The 15,589-nt window shown below is 42.1% G+C and overlaps 1 protein-coding gene across 3 annotated transcripts in view; it reads right to left on the bottom strand.

Annotated features, from left to right (window-relative positions):
- Positions 1–9,536, bottom strand: part of LOC146776132 (scoloptoxin SSD976-like) — a 291,071-nt gene extending 281,535 nt beyond the window's left edge. For all 3 annotated transcript variants that reach the window (XM_085638128.1, XM_085638130.1, XM_085638129.1), the window contains exon 1: positions 9,155–9,536. In XM_085638128.1, coding sequence (XP_085494254.1) covers positions 9,155–9,325 — 171 coding nt within the window. In that variant the 5' untranslated portion in view covers positions 9,326–9,536. The remainder of the gene's footprint in view (positions 1–9,154) is intronic.
- Positions 9,537–15,589: the final 6,053 nt, after the last annotated feature.

Genomic DNA, 15,589 nt, shown 5'->3' with positions numbered 1-15,589 from the left:
AGGAGATATTAAGGGTAACAAAAGAGGGCCTAGCAGAAGGCTTTCTAAGTAAGAAAGAATTTTACTTTTTGAACATTGATTGTCCTAGAACTCCTGTTCTGTATACTCTCCCTAAAATACATAAGAACATTACTCACCCTCCGGGCCGTCCTATACTATCAGGATGTGGCTCAATTTTGGAGCCCATCGGTCAGTATATAGACTTCTTTATCAAAGACTATGTCCCTTTACAAGAAACCTATGTCAGAGACTCCATGCATATGATCAATCTGCTGGAAGATAAACCATATGATGTTGCAGTGAACAAACTAGCGACTTTAGATGTCACTTCGCTATACACTAATATACCCCAACAAGAGTGTATACAAGTAATTCAGGACCTATTAGAAAAGAGACCTAAACCTAATCAGGTCCCTACTTCTTTCATCATTACACTTTTAAAGATTGCCCTAACACACAACTATTTTGTATCAGATGGTGAATATTATAGACAGTGTTCCGGCACCAGTATGGGAGCAATTTTTGCTCCAAATCTGGCAAATATCTTTATGGACCACTTGGAGCATAAATTTGTCCTGAATGACACCAATGTATACCAGTCCAAGATCACCAATTGGAAGAGGTATATAGATGATATTTTCTTGATTTGGTCTGACACGATTCCTGAGTTTAATAATTTTGTTCTATACTTAAATACGGTCCAACCACATCTAAAGTTTACATCCACCATACATGAGTCCAGTATTGTCTTTTTAGATTTGAATATACTGCATGAAAGTGGAAAACTGTACACTACACTACACAGGAAACCCACAGAACGTAACACCTTACTTGCCTACAACAGTCATCACTCTCGTGCACTAAGAGATGGCCTACCCCATGGACAATTCTTGCGATTACGTCGTAATTGCACTAAAAAAGAGGATTACATGAAAGAGGCGAATATTCTAAAAGAAAAATTGCTATTGAGGGGGTACCCAAAGAAGTTGGTAAAGAATTCTTTGAAAAGAGCTTGGTTTTGTCCAAGAGAAACGTTACTTACTCCAAAGGTCAAATCCTCTGTGGATAAACTTATTTGTGTTACCACTTTTGGTATACATACCAATGCAATTCGCAAGCTTATCACAAAAAATTGGCATATTGTGAGAAGTATCGATCCTATACTGGATGTCCCTATGTTTGCCTTCAAAAGAGGCAAGAACATCAGGGACCATCTAGTCAGATCCTCAATGGAAAATTCAGTACAAATGACTGGGTCACTCGAATCGGCCTGGGGTCTCCCCAATCTGAATGGGCATCACAAATGCGGGAACTGCGTGGCCTGCGAATTCACGGTTAATACAAAGAAATTCGAATATGGCAAAGTACAACAGCAATTAAATTTCTTCTCAAATTGCAATACAAAAAATGTAGTGTATTGTATATTCTGTCCGTGTGGACTACCTTACATTGGCCAAACACAACAAACTGTGAAAGCACGAGTGGGGCAACATCGAAGTAGAATCAGGAACTCCGTTCTTAATGCACCACTAGTCAACCACTTTATGGAGAAAGGTCATACAGCAAATGACATACGCTGGCAAATAATAGACAAAGTGGTAGCCTCAAACAGAGGTGGTGATATATCACAGACACTTCAAAGATTGGAGTGTCGTTGGATAGAACGGACTAATTCTATCAGACAAGGATTAAATTCGGCTGAAGAATGGCGAGGCTTTATTACAACTTTAATCTAAAGCCTTCCTCGCTCGTTGCTCAGGTCTTTTGCAGCTGCTCATACAACTCTCAGTTGCTAACATGTGATGCTTTAACGGCCAGGTACATTGGGCAGAGCAATGAAAGAACAAGTATTTTCTGCTGTAAATAGATGAATTTATAAATTAATCAGGGTTTCAAACATTGAATGTGTGTTGTGTTGCACTGGTACAGTGTTCGTGGAAAAGTGATGATAGATCTGATATATTCAGATCAACATGATAGTATGTATATGTTGTGATGATCTTTTATACAGATAGTAATTGTTGTTTTGTTATAATCTCTTTTGGATAGATCCGGATAGTCTTTGGGCAGAAAGTATGGTTATTCTATTAGATCTGTTATAGAATATATAAAACACTTGTTGTTAGTCTTCATCAATTTTACTGACATTGATTTTCCTGTCCTTAATGCCATTGTCGAAACCACTTTTACCATACTGTGCATGTAGCTTACAAGATTGATTTTCTTGTCCTTAATGCCATTGTTGAACCTTTTTATCACATTGTGCAGGTAGCTTAGACTGTGTTTCCTTTAAATTGTTTGTGGGGCTCATTTTCTTCTTTTTGAGTTATTTCTCATCACACCTTTCCTCGCTCACAGACCAGGCTAAATATGCAGACTATTGTTCAAAGCGTACGTTCTTTTTAAAATTTTCATTCAACTGCTCGTGCTTAGTTTAGTTGTTTATTGATTAGGAAAGTCTTTTCCAATGTCATTTATATGCACGTAACCTTTTTTCTTTTTTGAAATGCAATTTATGGAAGCGCCTTTGAATGCGTGGCATACATTGCGACTCGGTCCCCTCTTTATTAGGTGGGGGTCTTTTAACAAAAAATATTTTTTTGATTCTTCACGGTTCTACTCATGGACTTGGCTTAAAAACAACTATCGTTTGGAAAGTATGGATAAAGTGCACATTTATGGGTTTGTGCCTACTCTATTTGTGCATTATTTAAAAAGAATTTTTTATCCACTTGTCCGGTATTTTTGCACGCAACACCGCCTATTTTTGAATGTAAATATGGAAGCGCCTTTACATTCGTGGCATATATTGCGATTTTGCCTTCTCTCCAATTAGTCCTCCTTTTTATCGTTTTGTTTAGGGATTCGGCATCGATTGTTTGTGGCTTTGGAAATGTACTGATAAAGTTTACATTCATCTGTCAGTGCCCTCTTTATCTGTTTACCGATTCGTAAAGTTTTTTTCATGACCATCAGAAGCATGCCGTGTTTCTATTGGGCACTTTACATCCAATCCCCTTTATAGCCAGCACCCTTTTCACCAATCGCTGTGATCGTACTTTGCAGACTGGAGATTGTTCCCCTGCCGAAGTGAAACGCGGTGTATTTACACGTTATTTACAGATATAGATAGGTAAGGACGCTCTTATCTAGATTCCAGTCTAGAATTTTCAATACGTTTTGAGATGGCCTCTTTTGAGACATTTTTGTCCTTTTCTGTTTCATTTTGTTACAGTTCATTTCTATCGACAATACTAAACGACAGCCACTGTGCAGTCTTTACCGCGAAGCCACGTGTTTATTCTATACACGGATTGAACGCTACACCGAATCTGTTTATTTGAACAGAACTGGAATTAAGTATCGGCTTCTAGTTGAGTCATCCCTTACAGGGGTAAGTCACCTTGGAATATACAGATACTTACACGCATTGCCTCACTCTATATCCAGTAACCACAATGTCTTTCTTCTGCAGCACCCAGCCTGGACGCCCTGTGAGTTATTTCTTTCACTTCTAGCACGGTGACACTATATATTTATAATATCTGAAACGCTTGCTGATGAGGTAGATAGTTTAAAACACTTTTACCAAAAAAAAAAAAATTCTCAATAGCAGAGAGCACTGTTTTTTGACAGTTTTTTATTTTTATTTTGTTTCTAGGTGTTCCCATATTATATTGTCCTGAAGAGACCCTTCATTTCAGACAGGGTCGAAACGCCGTTGACGAAATAGGAGAATCCCAAAATATTTTCTGACACTTGTAATGAATGAGTGTCACAGATCATTCTAATTCTTTCGTTTTGGTCGCCTTTATAACGATAATTTGAAACCGTTGTATGTGGTTTAGTTTTCTGATTTTTCTTTTTTTATGTCTATTCACCGGTTTCATTGGGACACGTTTTCACAAATGTGTATTAAGATTTTGCTTTGTTTTTGTCAGTAAGATTGTCATTTATTTGTGTATTATGAATTTGTATATTGTGAAATTGTTTTTGTAAATTTCAAAGTGCTCGTTTACTGTGGAATATAAAAAAATGTTTTTTCTACCTTAAGTCTGACGTGTGAGGTTAACTTCTCTTTCTGACGCCACATTTAACCCTTTTATTTATTGCAATTTTTGTTGTAAATCATATTATTGAGTATCAATCCACTTGAGCCATTGTTTCCTCTTATAAACATTTGCCCTGGCTCTTTGTGAGTAGGGTTTCCCTGTTTCTTAGTTAAGATGCCCACATTCGTGGGCTTAACAATTACCTAGAATTCAGGAAAGCCATAAAAACCTTTCTCTTTTTCACTCCGTAGGCCTTCCCTGGGGTCCCTCCCTGATCTCTGATCTTGTCCACCTCACTGCTGTCAGCGCCGGGACGCCTCTTAACTGGGGCAGCTGTCGCGTTTTACAAGTCCATTAACATTAACATTACTAAGTGTATGTATACCTGCAAGTAATACATTACATGAGAGATGTAGTGCTGTGCAGGGCATGCACCATGACAGCATGTGCGAAATGTATGTGTGCATGCAAGAAGTACAATTCATGATGGGTGAAGTGTTGTGCAGCGCACGCATTTGAGTGTGTGTGCTGGCACTGTGTGTGTTTGCATGGAGGAGACAGTACTGGACAGTATGTGAGCTGTGTATGTACACCAAGTGCAAGTATGCCTGCAATTATACATTATGTACACTAAGTGCAAGTATGCCTGCAAATATACATTATGTACATTAAGTGCAAGTATGCCTGCATTGGTACATTACATGGAGGATCCTGGGTTCCATTTTGGGAAGCCCAGACTCTCCTTGGTGAAGATTGGAGGAGTGGTGGCTGTTGCAGAACGGGGGTGGCGGGGGGGGGGATGAAAAATAAAAGATCACTTACCTGTTCACTCCACATGCTTCTCGTCGTTGTCTGCTCTTCCTCACTTCTGGAAGCAGGAAGCTCTTCAGGAAGCAGGAAGCACCCAGGCTCCCCTACACCAATCACAATGCTGCTATCACCATAACAGCAGCGTCGTGATTGGTCTGAGTGCCCTGGTTTGGCGCCCAGATGGGAACTGCGAGCCTGTGCATGATCTACACCCATGCTGTGCATTACAGCCCGGTGGAGAACATGCTAAGGGCACATGACTGTTTGGCTGGCCCAACATGGCCTGCCAAACCGTCATGTTCACTTAAGGTGCATATACCACTCCTCCTCCTGCCCTGTGACAGAAGCCCAGCCCTGACTCACTCAATCTGGCTCAATAGAGAAAAATAAAATGATAATAACTCAATGTATTTTTCCTTTGTTGCGCAGCTCAGAAGCAGTGGAGCGATGCTTCTCTACCTTAGCGGAGGAGCCACCCAGGGCCGGACTGGGAACCAAAACCGGCCCTAGCAAAGTGCTCAGCCGGCCCCCCGGGGGGCTGGGGGTGCGGCCGAGCTGTTTGCTACAGCCGGTTTTGGCCGATTTTGTTACTATGCTGCAAAAATGGCCCTGTAACAAAAACAGCCCCCAGAGGCCCCAAATCGGCCCCCACCCTGGTGGCCCACCGGGGAAATGCCCGGTGCCCTGGAGCCACCACTGGACATGAGGAGTGGAGGAATTCCCCAGACAGATTTGTGCATTGCTGCATTCCTGTGAGCTCGGTGGGACACACTGGAGGAAGGGGGAGAGCGACTTCCACTCGTACACTTCGAAAGGATGCTCTTTGATTCAGTGATAGATTACAAAAAAAGGGCCTGGACACATCTCAGGAAGAAGATGGGGCTGATAAGAGAATCATAAAGAGGAAGGTTGAGAGCTCGGGATTAACCTTTTGATGCACATATCACTGAGGCTGACATCCATGAGTGAACTCTAGTCATGCCCATTGCATGTGTTGTGGGGCTATCAGCTTCGGAGTTTCCCCTGCTGTGATAAACCTTTGAAGAGGAAGAAGAGAGCAAAAGGTTTTCACTTCAAAAGAAGCAGAACCCTAACATAAAACTAAGATCCAGACCCTAAATCATATTTGGTATCTAGAAATGAACTATGAGACGGTGAAGTTGAGATCCCAAAATCTGTCATCTGCCAAGCAGCCAGATGGGCTGTGTGAGGCTGGGAAGCTCTGCAAAACTTCTGCCTGTGACCAGGACTGGGGGTCAAGCCCTGCTAGTCTCCCTGCTGGGTGAGGGGATGTCACCCAGGGAAACCTGGACCTTCTGCCCTAGAGCCTGGAGCACCAATGCATGCCGGCTTGCCCAGACCAGTGTGCCCTGTGAGGAAGAGCTAAGGACTAGGGGGAGCGTGATCCAGTGGGAGAAGGCAATGCCGAAACGCGTGTACATCGATATAGTTCTAAAGAGAGTTCACTGAGACAGAATCCTGAAGAAGGCAATTCCGAAACGCGTGTAGTGCTACCTACCGCCAGTTTCCCAAATTTATCATGTCAATTATCTGTATAAGATAATTGAAAACAAAGTATATAATGATGAATGTGAGAAGTTAGACTCAAACAATCAGATATGTACAGGTCAAAACATATATCATTTCAGTACATTCATTGTATTACTTAGATTAGCCACAACAACGCTCATTGTATCTTCATTCATGACATCTGTAATGTATAAAAAGAATTACTTTTTTATTGTAAATAAGCATTATTAATGATAAATGAATGCATTTTAATTATATAAAGAAAATGTTTACAAAAACTACACATCAATATTTATACACAATAAATGAAATAATATCAAAAGTTTGATATCATTGTTCACTTGGTGTTTATTATATATTCCGGCTTTTGTTGCCCAAACTAGCAATTGTTCACCGCCTTGCCTGAGGCCAACCTTTTGCAATTGTTCCTTTCCTTGTAAACAGGCAATTTTATCTTGCATACAGGGGCCCCGTACTTTACCAAATTTGTTCACTAACCTGTATCTACACCCCCCCCCCCCCCCCTCCCTCGAGGGAGCCTTTGACTGCTGGTCCACAGCTACCACTGAGAGTCAAATGCAGAAGGGGTACTTGGCCCAGTTGCTCCGGATCCATAGTAGGTCGGACCCCAAGATATCAGGAGTAAGAGACCTCAACCCCCACAGTTGGGCCCGGTATACCCTTTGTGTCCTATGGCCTTCTGAAAAGGGTTCTGACAGTCATTTACTCAGTTGTACTACTGACAGTTGTGGACACAGTGGCATAGCTAGCCCTCTGGCCGCCCGTGGCGGTCCATGTGTTTTTGGCCCCACTGCAGCCTCACTGAAGAGGGGCGGGGTGCTGGCGAGATTCCTCCGATTGCTGCCCCACGACAGCTGAAGACTTGTGCTGCCCAGGGCGGACCGCCCCCGCACCCCTCTTGCTACGCCACTGTGTGGACCGAGTCCATCATACATACACAATATGATCATCAGTTTATAGGGATATCTACTATCATTCAATGAATGCTCACAGTAAGCCAAGTAATCTCATTGTTATGCAAGGCTGAGCAATAACATACTAGGGTTGATAACCATCATACCATGAATGCTCACAATATGCTGAGTAAGTATTTCCAATATTATGTCAGAACCAACCTTATAATGCAGGTTTGGGTGGTGTCAAAACTTGGTTTCCCACAGTACTTTAAGAATTACCCCCATTATGCAAAATGTGCCCCCATCAATAAAGAAATGCCCCCAGTATGTGGTGCACCAGACATGTAGCTGCTGAGTGGGATACTGGAAGGTAGAGAGACAGAAACAATGCCATAGTCACCATCTTCCTCGCTCATATGCACCCGACACACACACATACATGTACAGAAATATACTTGCAGAAAAGCAGTCTTCGACAGACACACAAACTCACACTCCAATCTTCCTCACAGCGAACACTACTATTTTTACTTAGCTGTCTCTTTTGATCCTGGCACTGCTGCAAAATGTGGTGTGCCATATTGACACTAACGCAGTGTGACTGACAGTGCTGGTCCTGCAAACCAGCCAATCAAGATGCAGTAGCCGGAGAATCATGGGCTGGGTTTCGGCTCCACCCATCATTGAATATGTGTGCAAAATGTCACTTACCTGCCTCGGTGGAGGCATGGTGTTAAAAACACAGGAATGTTTGGCTGTTGTTTGGGAAAGGGTAAAAGGGCACTAGAGTTAAGAAAGGAATCCAATGGGATGAGAAAGAAAGCCTGACTCCTCTCTGTGCCACCCACTTCCACGACTCTTCCGCTACACTATCTTATCAGCTGCAAAAATTTCAATTTCATAGAGCTGTAACTACCAGGTGTTATTATGAGCCAACTCTGTGAGCTGATCACATTGGTAAAGCTTAGTTTTCCTCAGGCACTAAATTACCTCGCCAGGTTCTTGTTTTTCTCCGTTTTTATACAATGAAGTAGTACCGACAAACTTTACGAATCTAGGATACTTAAAAACGGTACTTTTCGCCCAATAATAACTTTTAATGTGTGCAATTTGTTAAAATGTCACACTTCGGTTTATACGTTATTTGTTTGCTGAAGTGAAGTTTGACTTGACAAATCTGCAACACCCTCAAACTTTGGAAGCAGTAGTGTTTTTTTGCTCTTTAAGAACCTCACTTTGGGATACAAATAACGAAATGTTTGCCGAAGTGTGGTTACAAAGAACTAATATTTGTTTTAAAAAATTACATAGCTCGAGAACAATAGGACGAGACTAACCAGCACTGGCAAATTTTTAACAACAAATCAAGTGCCAAAAGAGGAAAATTGGTTTTCATGCTCTGTGAACACCTGTGCAGTCAAGTAACAAAAACATCTAAGTAGGTAATATCTCACCGGATAAAGCATAAGGTGACCAGATTTTGAGATGGAAAAACAGGGACTGTCCTTGCAAATCCGGGACATCTGGTCGCACTAGTAAAGCAGCAAGGCTAAACCTATTTCTTAATTAAACGTTTCTAAAGATTCTGAAATCAAAATGAATACAATGAGGTGAAGTGTAACGCGCGTCAATGCCAAACACAGTAATCCAGAGGTCACGAGCTCCAATGTGTGTAAGCAGAGTTAGCCTTTCATCCGTTCAAGGTCGTTAAATTGCGAACTATTAATGTGATTATATGGGCATATGTTAGTTACAGTGCTTAGAAAAGACAAGAGTGCGGTATGAAACGTTATATAAGAAAACTAGTTATTATTAATAAATCCAAAAGTCTGGGAAGCGGCATACCAGTTTCATCATATTTGCAGCTGGAGGATTAACCCTTCCTCGGTACGTGTTGTGTAAATTCAGCAACAACTGTATTTCTTCTCCCGTGTAGTCCGTTCTCCTTCCGCTCGCGAGGCTCCACAGGAGGAAGACGTGAAGGCGCAGCGCGTGGGCAGTGGTGAAGCAGCGCATCCCGGCGCGGTGCGCTCGTGCCAGCGCCAGAGCAGACTGACGCGCCGTGGCTTCTGCCAAGGCTGCAGGGGAGCTCTTGCCTCACAGCTCTGCCCACACATCCCCTGCTGTGGTGTGGCGGCTCTGCTTTCCGCCGTCTGCTCCTAGGCTCTGGTCCGTAAACTTCACTTTTCCCAGTCTGAGAAAAGTGCCTGCCTTCTCCGCCCGCCCTGGCCTCGGTGACTTATTCAGTGATATGAGATCAGGCGCGCAACACCCATTGGACTCAAAGGGCGGGAAGAGACAGCTTCCCGGGCCGGCAGCCGTCTTCTTGCAGCCGCACCCGAGCACTTCACAGGTCTTTAAAAGACCATTTGCATGTTAATGAGGCCTTGCTGTTGTTTCACCCCTTCTAAGAGCCCCTGCAGCTCCACTCTGCCTATTACTTAAAGATTCAGCCCCCCCGAAATTTTTTCTTAGCTTCCCCGAAATTTGGCTCTAGTTGCGCCTCTGTATGAGATGTTTGTAAAAGGAGCATTTCATGGCATGTACTTCGCATTTCAATCGCATTCACAATCAAAAAGGACCTTAATTTAAAACCCTTCTCTTCCAAAGAGACTGTTACCAATAATTCTCTGACTCTTTCATGTTCCTCACTGGAGAACTAATTCGTCTTTCCGCTTCAACGGTGCAATATGTACTTTTTGAAACCCTAATCGCTCCCACTTTAGTTTGCAATGTGTACATTTTGGTGAATCTATATTTTTTAAATATGTAACCATCACACTGCGTAACTCTAGTAGTTGTAGGTCTTGTCACCTCCACCATGTTACCTGTAATGTATGATCTAATGTACTTCACTCTATTAAAGCGCTCTGACACTTCTGGGTAAAGTAGGTGCTATATAAAATGGTATAAATAAATAAATTTGCTTTGAAACAGCACCAGTTAGTCATGCTCTGTCAAACGGAGTACATGTAACTCCCCCCCCCCCCCACCCCTTCCAATTAGGGCAGGTCTGGAACCAAGAGCAGCCCTACCAAAAATATTCCATCCAGCCCGACCCGTCCGCCTAGCACTCTCATCTCTTTGTCTCTTTTACTCATCTCACTCTATGATTAAGCTCCCCAGTCCTTGCTGTAATGTATTAGGATGCCTGGAGAAAATTACAGAGGCGTCAGCAGTGGCCCCAGCCCTTAAAAAAAAACAGCCTCCAAAGGTTTCAGCCCACCCGGGAAATGCCTGGTCGAAAAAACACCAGCAGTCCAGGCCTGCCTTCTACTGGTCTAGGCACAAGCAAGCATTTCATGATCTGCTCTTTAGACTACATATAGTTTGTCTCGTGCAACTTTATATTTCCACATAATGTATGGTCCCTTTACAATTGCAAAATTTCACCCTAAAGACAAGGTCAAAAGTGCGCAGAGCACATTTTATTCTTTCAAAAGATAAGCAAAACACCAGGGGCAGGAATACACAATAGCCCTCATTAACAGTGCCTCAGAATGGTATCTTCAAGGGGATACTGGTCTACAGCAACACGTTTTCAGGCATTTCTGGGTCAGAATTATCGAGTCCTCAAAGTCCATACCCGATAATTATGGGCCCGGAGACTTGTGAGGAGCACGTGGGTTCTGGAAAGGTGCTGCCTGTGCCCAACCCCACCCACCAACATGCTTCAACATGGGAGAGCACCTCCCCCCCCCCCCCAGCTGAAGTTGAAGAAATTCTGTCCTCCCCCCACTCTTCTCTTCACTCTACCAAGCCAGGGCAAAGAATGAAGCCTCCAAACTTTTAACAGGTACTCCAAGCAGGTAGTAAATGTGTGCAGATTAGGGCCTGTTATTTCCTCTGGAAGAGGGTAAAACATGCAGAACTAGACCTGGTATTTCCGGGTCCATGTGTTATTTCACATTCTAGGGGCAATCATTCCTAATCCTTAATTTACAGGAGATACTGCCCGGAATCGATATTTCTAGCCTCAGTGTCTCCTTGCAGAGTTAAGGGGGAACACATGAGGGCCTAATTGAGCACCAGTAGTGCTTTCTCAATGGTTTCGGGTTGACTGATGTCTTAAGTAGGTGAAAAGCTGCAGGAGCGGAATTGTACCACCATAGACAGGTAAACTGTTGTCACTGGAAATTTAAAGGAATGCTCTGCCTTTGTCTTGAAATGTGGCTGAATGTGTTGTGTTTAAGGTAAAAAAGAGAGCATAACACAATATCATAACATAAAGCAACATAACAACGCAACTGAAAGATAAAGAGCCCAGCAGAACAAAACAGTCAAAACAACCGCAGTATAACACACACCAATGCAATAATGCAGCTCAAAAAGGCAAAGGTAAAAGAACAGCAAAAAAAAAAAAGCATTCGCAAAGTCATTTGGTCTGGGTTGATTGTTCCAACACATGCCTTGTTAACACATTAGAGCGATACATACTGGACAGAGAGGGGTGAAGTTTTAAGACAGTCACTCATGCAGTTCAAAAGCACTCGACTGGAGGCAGAAGGATAAACCCATGTAGCCAATAGCCTTAGGTGAGAGATGACTATTCAATTGGAATGAAGTTGAACCAATATGTGATCAATAACATCTCAAGCCAATGCCTGAAAAAGGCTTGTTGAAGAAAGACAGCGGTTGAAAGGGGTGGACCCAAAGGCCACTCTATGTATATTGTAAGTAGCTTGTCTGTTTGACAGCTGCGCTGTCAAAACTTAGACCTAAACTTAGACCTAAAAAACAAGAAGAATCAACTGAGTGGAGGTCAGTTGAAAATTACTTATTACTTGAGGTAGAAAAGGTGGCCAGTCTATCCCATGAATAATTCAAGATTTTCAGAAGAAAGTCCTACATGCTTGGCGGTAGACAAAAAAAGTTAACTTCAGAAAGTGTTTCATCTCACAGCTGAAGGTTGATAAAGCTTATTCGGTGGGAGTGTCAATTTCTCGTAAGAGCCTAAAAAATAAACTTTCCATCCTAGTATGATGGGCCACTGGTGGCAGTAAGTAACTGGGCTCCATGACAAAACACACACAGATTTTGCTATAAAACCTAGTCCATTAATGCGACAAAAGACCACCTCCCGGTAACTGTACATCACCACTTATCTACTTCTAAAATATTGTTTCTTTTTTAATTCCGGTCAATGAATAACTTTAAACTGCATTTCATCCTTCAGCAGTGAATACTGGGATGGAAAGCCTACTACATTATAAACCATTATACTTGTCTGACAGTCATTAACATTTTAAAGAAGGCCCACTATTTCAGTTTTTTTAAAAACTATTCGGACTGGAAAGCCACATAAACAGTTACAATCAGTTTGTCCTTTTAGACAATGGCACTTAAGAATACCTAACTAGAGTAAGCTGGGATTCTACCTAGAAAATATTTAAACCTGAATGTCCATAAACCCTAAATCAGAAGTCAGACTTCTAAGATGACAAAACTTCTCTCATAACATCCTCTCTCATCACATTTTTGTGGATCAGATCAACTATTTACAATGAAGTGACTACATTAAAAACTAGGAAAGTTGCTTCGAATAGATCATTTAGATCTATTAAAGACTCCAACCAATAGAAAGCTGAACAAGAAAGGATAACAAAGAATGAAGCTGGTCATTTTTTACAAAGACTTCAGTGCCACCCAACTAGTTTAATATCTACATATAGTAATACAATGGGCTATGGTTCAACTGTTGCCAGATTTGCCTTACAATTTTTAATTATTATAGCGCATGGAATATTGCGGGTATAAAGCAGACATTAGATAACAAAAGTAGAAATGGATTCTTAGAACAGTATCATATTATATGATTGCAGGCAAACCCAGAACACTGACCCAGAAGATGATGTTGACGGAATGCAACTACAAATCCAAGCAGAACACGGCATGCTACAATGATAAGATGGGCATTCTTACCACTGAGAAGCTATGCTGAAATATTAAACACAGGTTATGAGCTGCTTGAGCCACCAGGGATCTCTGTTGCTACATGTCAAGAAAAAATAGCACTTTGAATCAACAGGGGTGGAAGAAAGACTGTTTGTTATGGAGACAAGAGAGAGGCACAATCTAAGTGCAGTAGAACACCAAGCCAAATTATCAGAGAATACATTGATGAGACACAGAAGTAATGAGTAGTGGCAATGTGAATCAGTCGGTCGCACTTACCTTGATATACAAGTGAAACTGATTGGCATTGCCAATGCTATAGCAGTCTGCAATGTGGGTAAAGATCAATGTTATATTGTCCACATCTCTGATGCAATTTTTCAAGTGACCACTAGGAGGCCCTAAAATGCAGTAAACAAGTGTTCTTAAATGTAATTGGTACAAATGGGCAGCCGAATAAACATAACAGTATGGAAGCTGCTAAATGATTACATAAATAATAATAAGGGCAGGACGGGGGTATGGGGGATTATTGGATGTGTGGGTTGTTAATTAGAAATAAAGAGACAGAGGGCAGGGAGGCAGCCAGGGGAGAAAGGGAAGAAAAAGATGCGCTCCCACAGAGTGCTAAAAGGGAAATAACAAATAATCCCCTCATGTTAACAGTGGAAGGATACAGCTCATCCAATCAGAAAAAATGTAAAGCAACAATGTTACAGAGAGAGGGCAAATATTCAAACCAGGGGGTAAGGCCATTGAAGTAGTTGGAACTAAGGTGAACAAGCAAACTATCCAGTGATGAGGAAGGTGGTGACCCAAAGCCCACTTTATGTATTGTTTTGTACACAATAGGTCAATGCCAACAGACAAATAAAGCTTCTGTAGGTGAGACCTAATAAATGGCTTTTGTAGAATGGAGCACAGAAGGACCAATGTAACACACAACTAGGTCAGGAAAATAGGAAGGGGGTAGCAAACGTTAAGGTAGAAATGAAGGGGTCCAGAAAGAAGCCCTGGTCCAGATTCAATGTTGCAAAGAACTGCAGATGTGTACTAGCAATTGTTGCAGATGTTGATGGAGTTGTTCAGCCAAGCAGTGTGTGAGGAATAAGGGACACAGAGATATTTTGAAAACAGTCAAGGGCGTACAGAAAACACATACAAAAAGAAGACAAGAAGATGAGTGGTCAGAGGCATAGAATGATGAATAGGGTTAAAGGCATGAGTGCAGAACTTTTACGATTGCCTGTAGTCGAATGGCCTATATTTGGCATGCAATCTCCTTGCTATGGGGAGTGACAGTAAAGTTGAACAGAGAGGGAGGAGTGGTGCTAGAACAGATAGAAAGCCTAATTAGAAAGAGGTCTGAGGGCGAGTGGGAGGTTGCAAAATGTGTCTTCAGAATAGAAGGGTGCCATGACATAAAATGATGGAAAAGTGCAGGGTAAGAAAGGGTAGCAGACACTCAAGGACAAAGTTGGGTGGACAGTACGGAGTGTTGAGGGCAATGACAACAGAAAGTGGAGAACAGAGAGAAGAGAAAGTAGAACTGGGTTTGGATGGTTGTGTGACAGGGGACTGAAGGGGATGGCCACAGTGCCTACAAAAGTTGAGATCATGAAGCTAATGCCTTCTTAATTTAGGTTAAAAAGAAAAAGCAATGGAGTGGTAAGTGGAAGGCCAGAGACCCAAGGAAGAAAGATGTGGAATGCTTAGATAGCAATGGAAGAGAGATTGGTCATCAAATATGAAGGAGAGAAAAACAGCCACACGTCATAGCAAAGAGATATAGAGAGAAGGGTAGTGATGATTTTAGAGATGCTTCAAGATAAAGTCTCATATATGCTTCCAATGTGAACAATCAACGTTTTCTGGGAGACTGGAATGCGAAGACTGGCTACTTATGCAGAGGTCTGGGAAGTCGGACATGAAGAACAGGGACAGAGTGTCTCAACAACAACAGCAAAAGAATTGAACCCAAAGATTGGAAAGGTCAGAGATAGAATTGAAGGCCTCAGACTATGTACCTGTGGCAGGAACAGTGGTTACCGTAAATGAGAAACCTAATATGAGAAGATATAAAAGAGAAAACAGCCACCTAATACACCCAAAGGGGATGGATGTGATGAGTGAATAATTTATGGAACATCTAAAAACCAAATAAGAGTCAGCTCCTCTACAAAGTTCAAGGAGACGGGCAAGGATAACTAGTATAAGAGATATGTTGCTTTTGGCCAACCCGGCAAGAAGAAAGCAAACAAAGCTGGTGAAAAAAATAAAGGAACTAATCCAAAGATAAAACACAGACTAAAAGTCAGTGAACCTGCACAAATCAACTGAAGCCAAGCACAAACGTAATAATATGCACACACACTAGAAAGGTGC

Source organism: Triturus cristatus, chromosome 12 (assembly GCF_964204655.1).
Source record: "Triturus cristatus chromosome 12, aTriCri1.1, whole genome shotgun sequence".
NCBI lineage: Eukaryota > Metazoa > Chordata > Amphibia > Caudata > Salamandridae > Triturus > Triturus cristatus.
The sequence above is the reverse complement of the archived record's forward strand: the minus strand, read 5'-3'. Positions and strand labels throughout refer to the sequence as shown.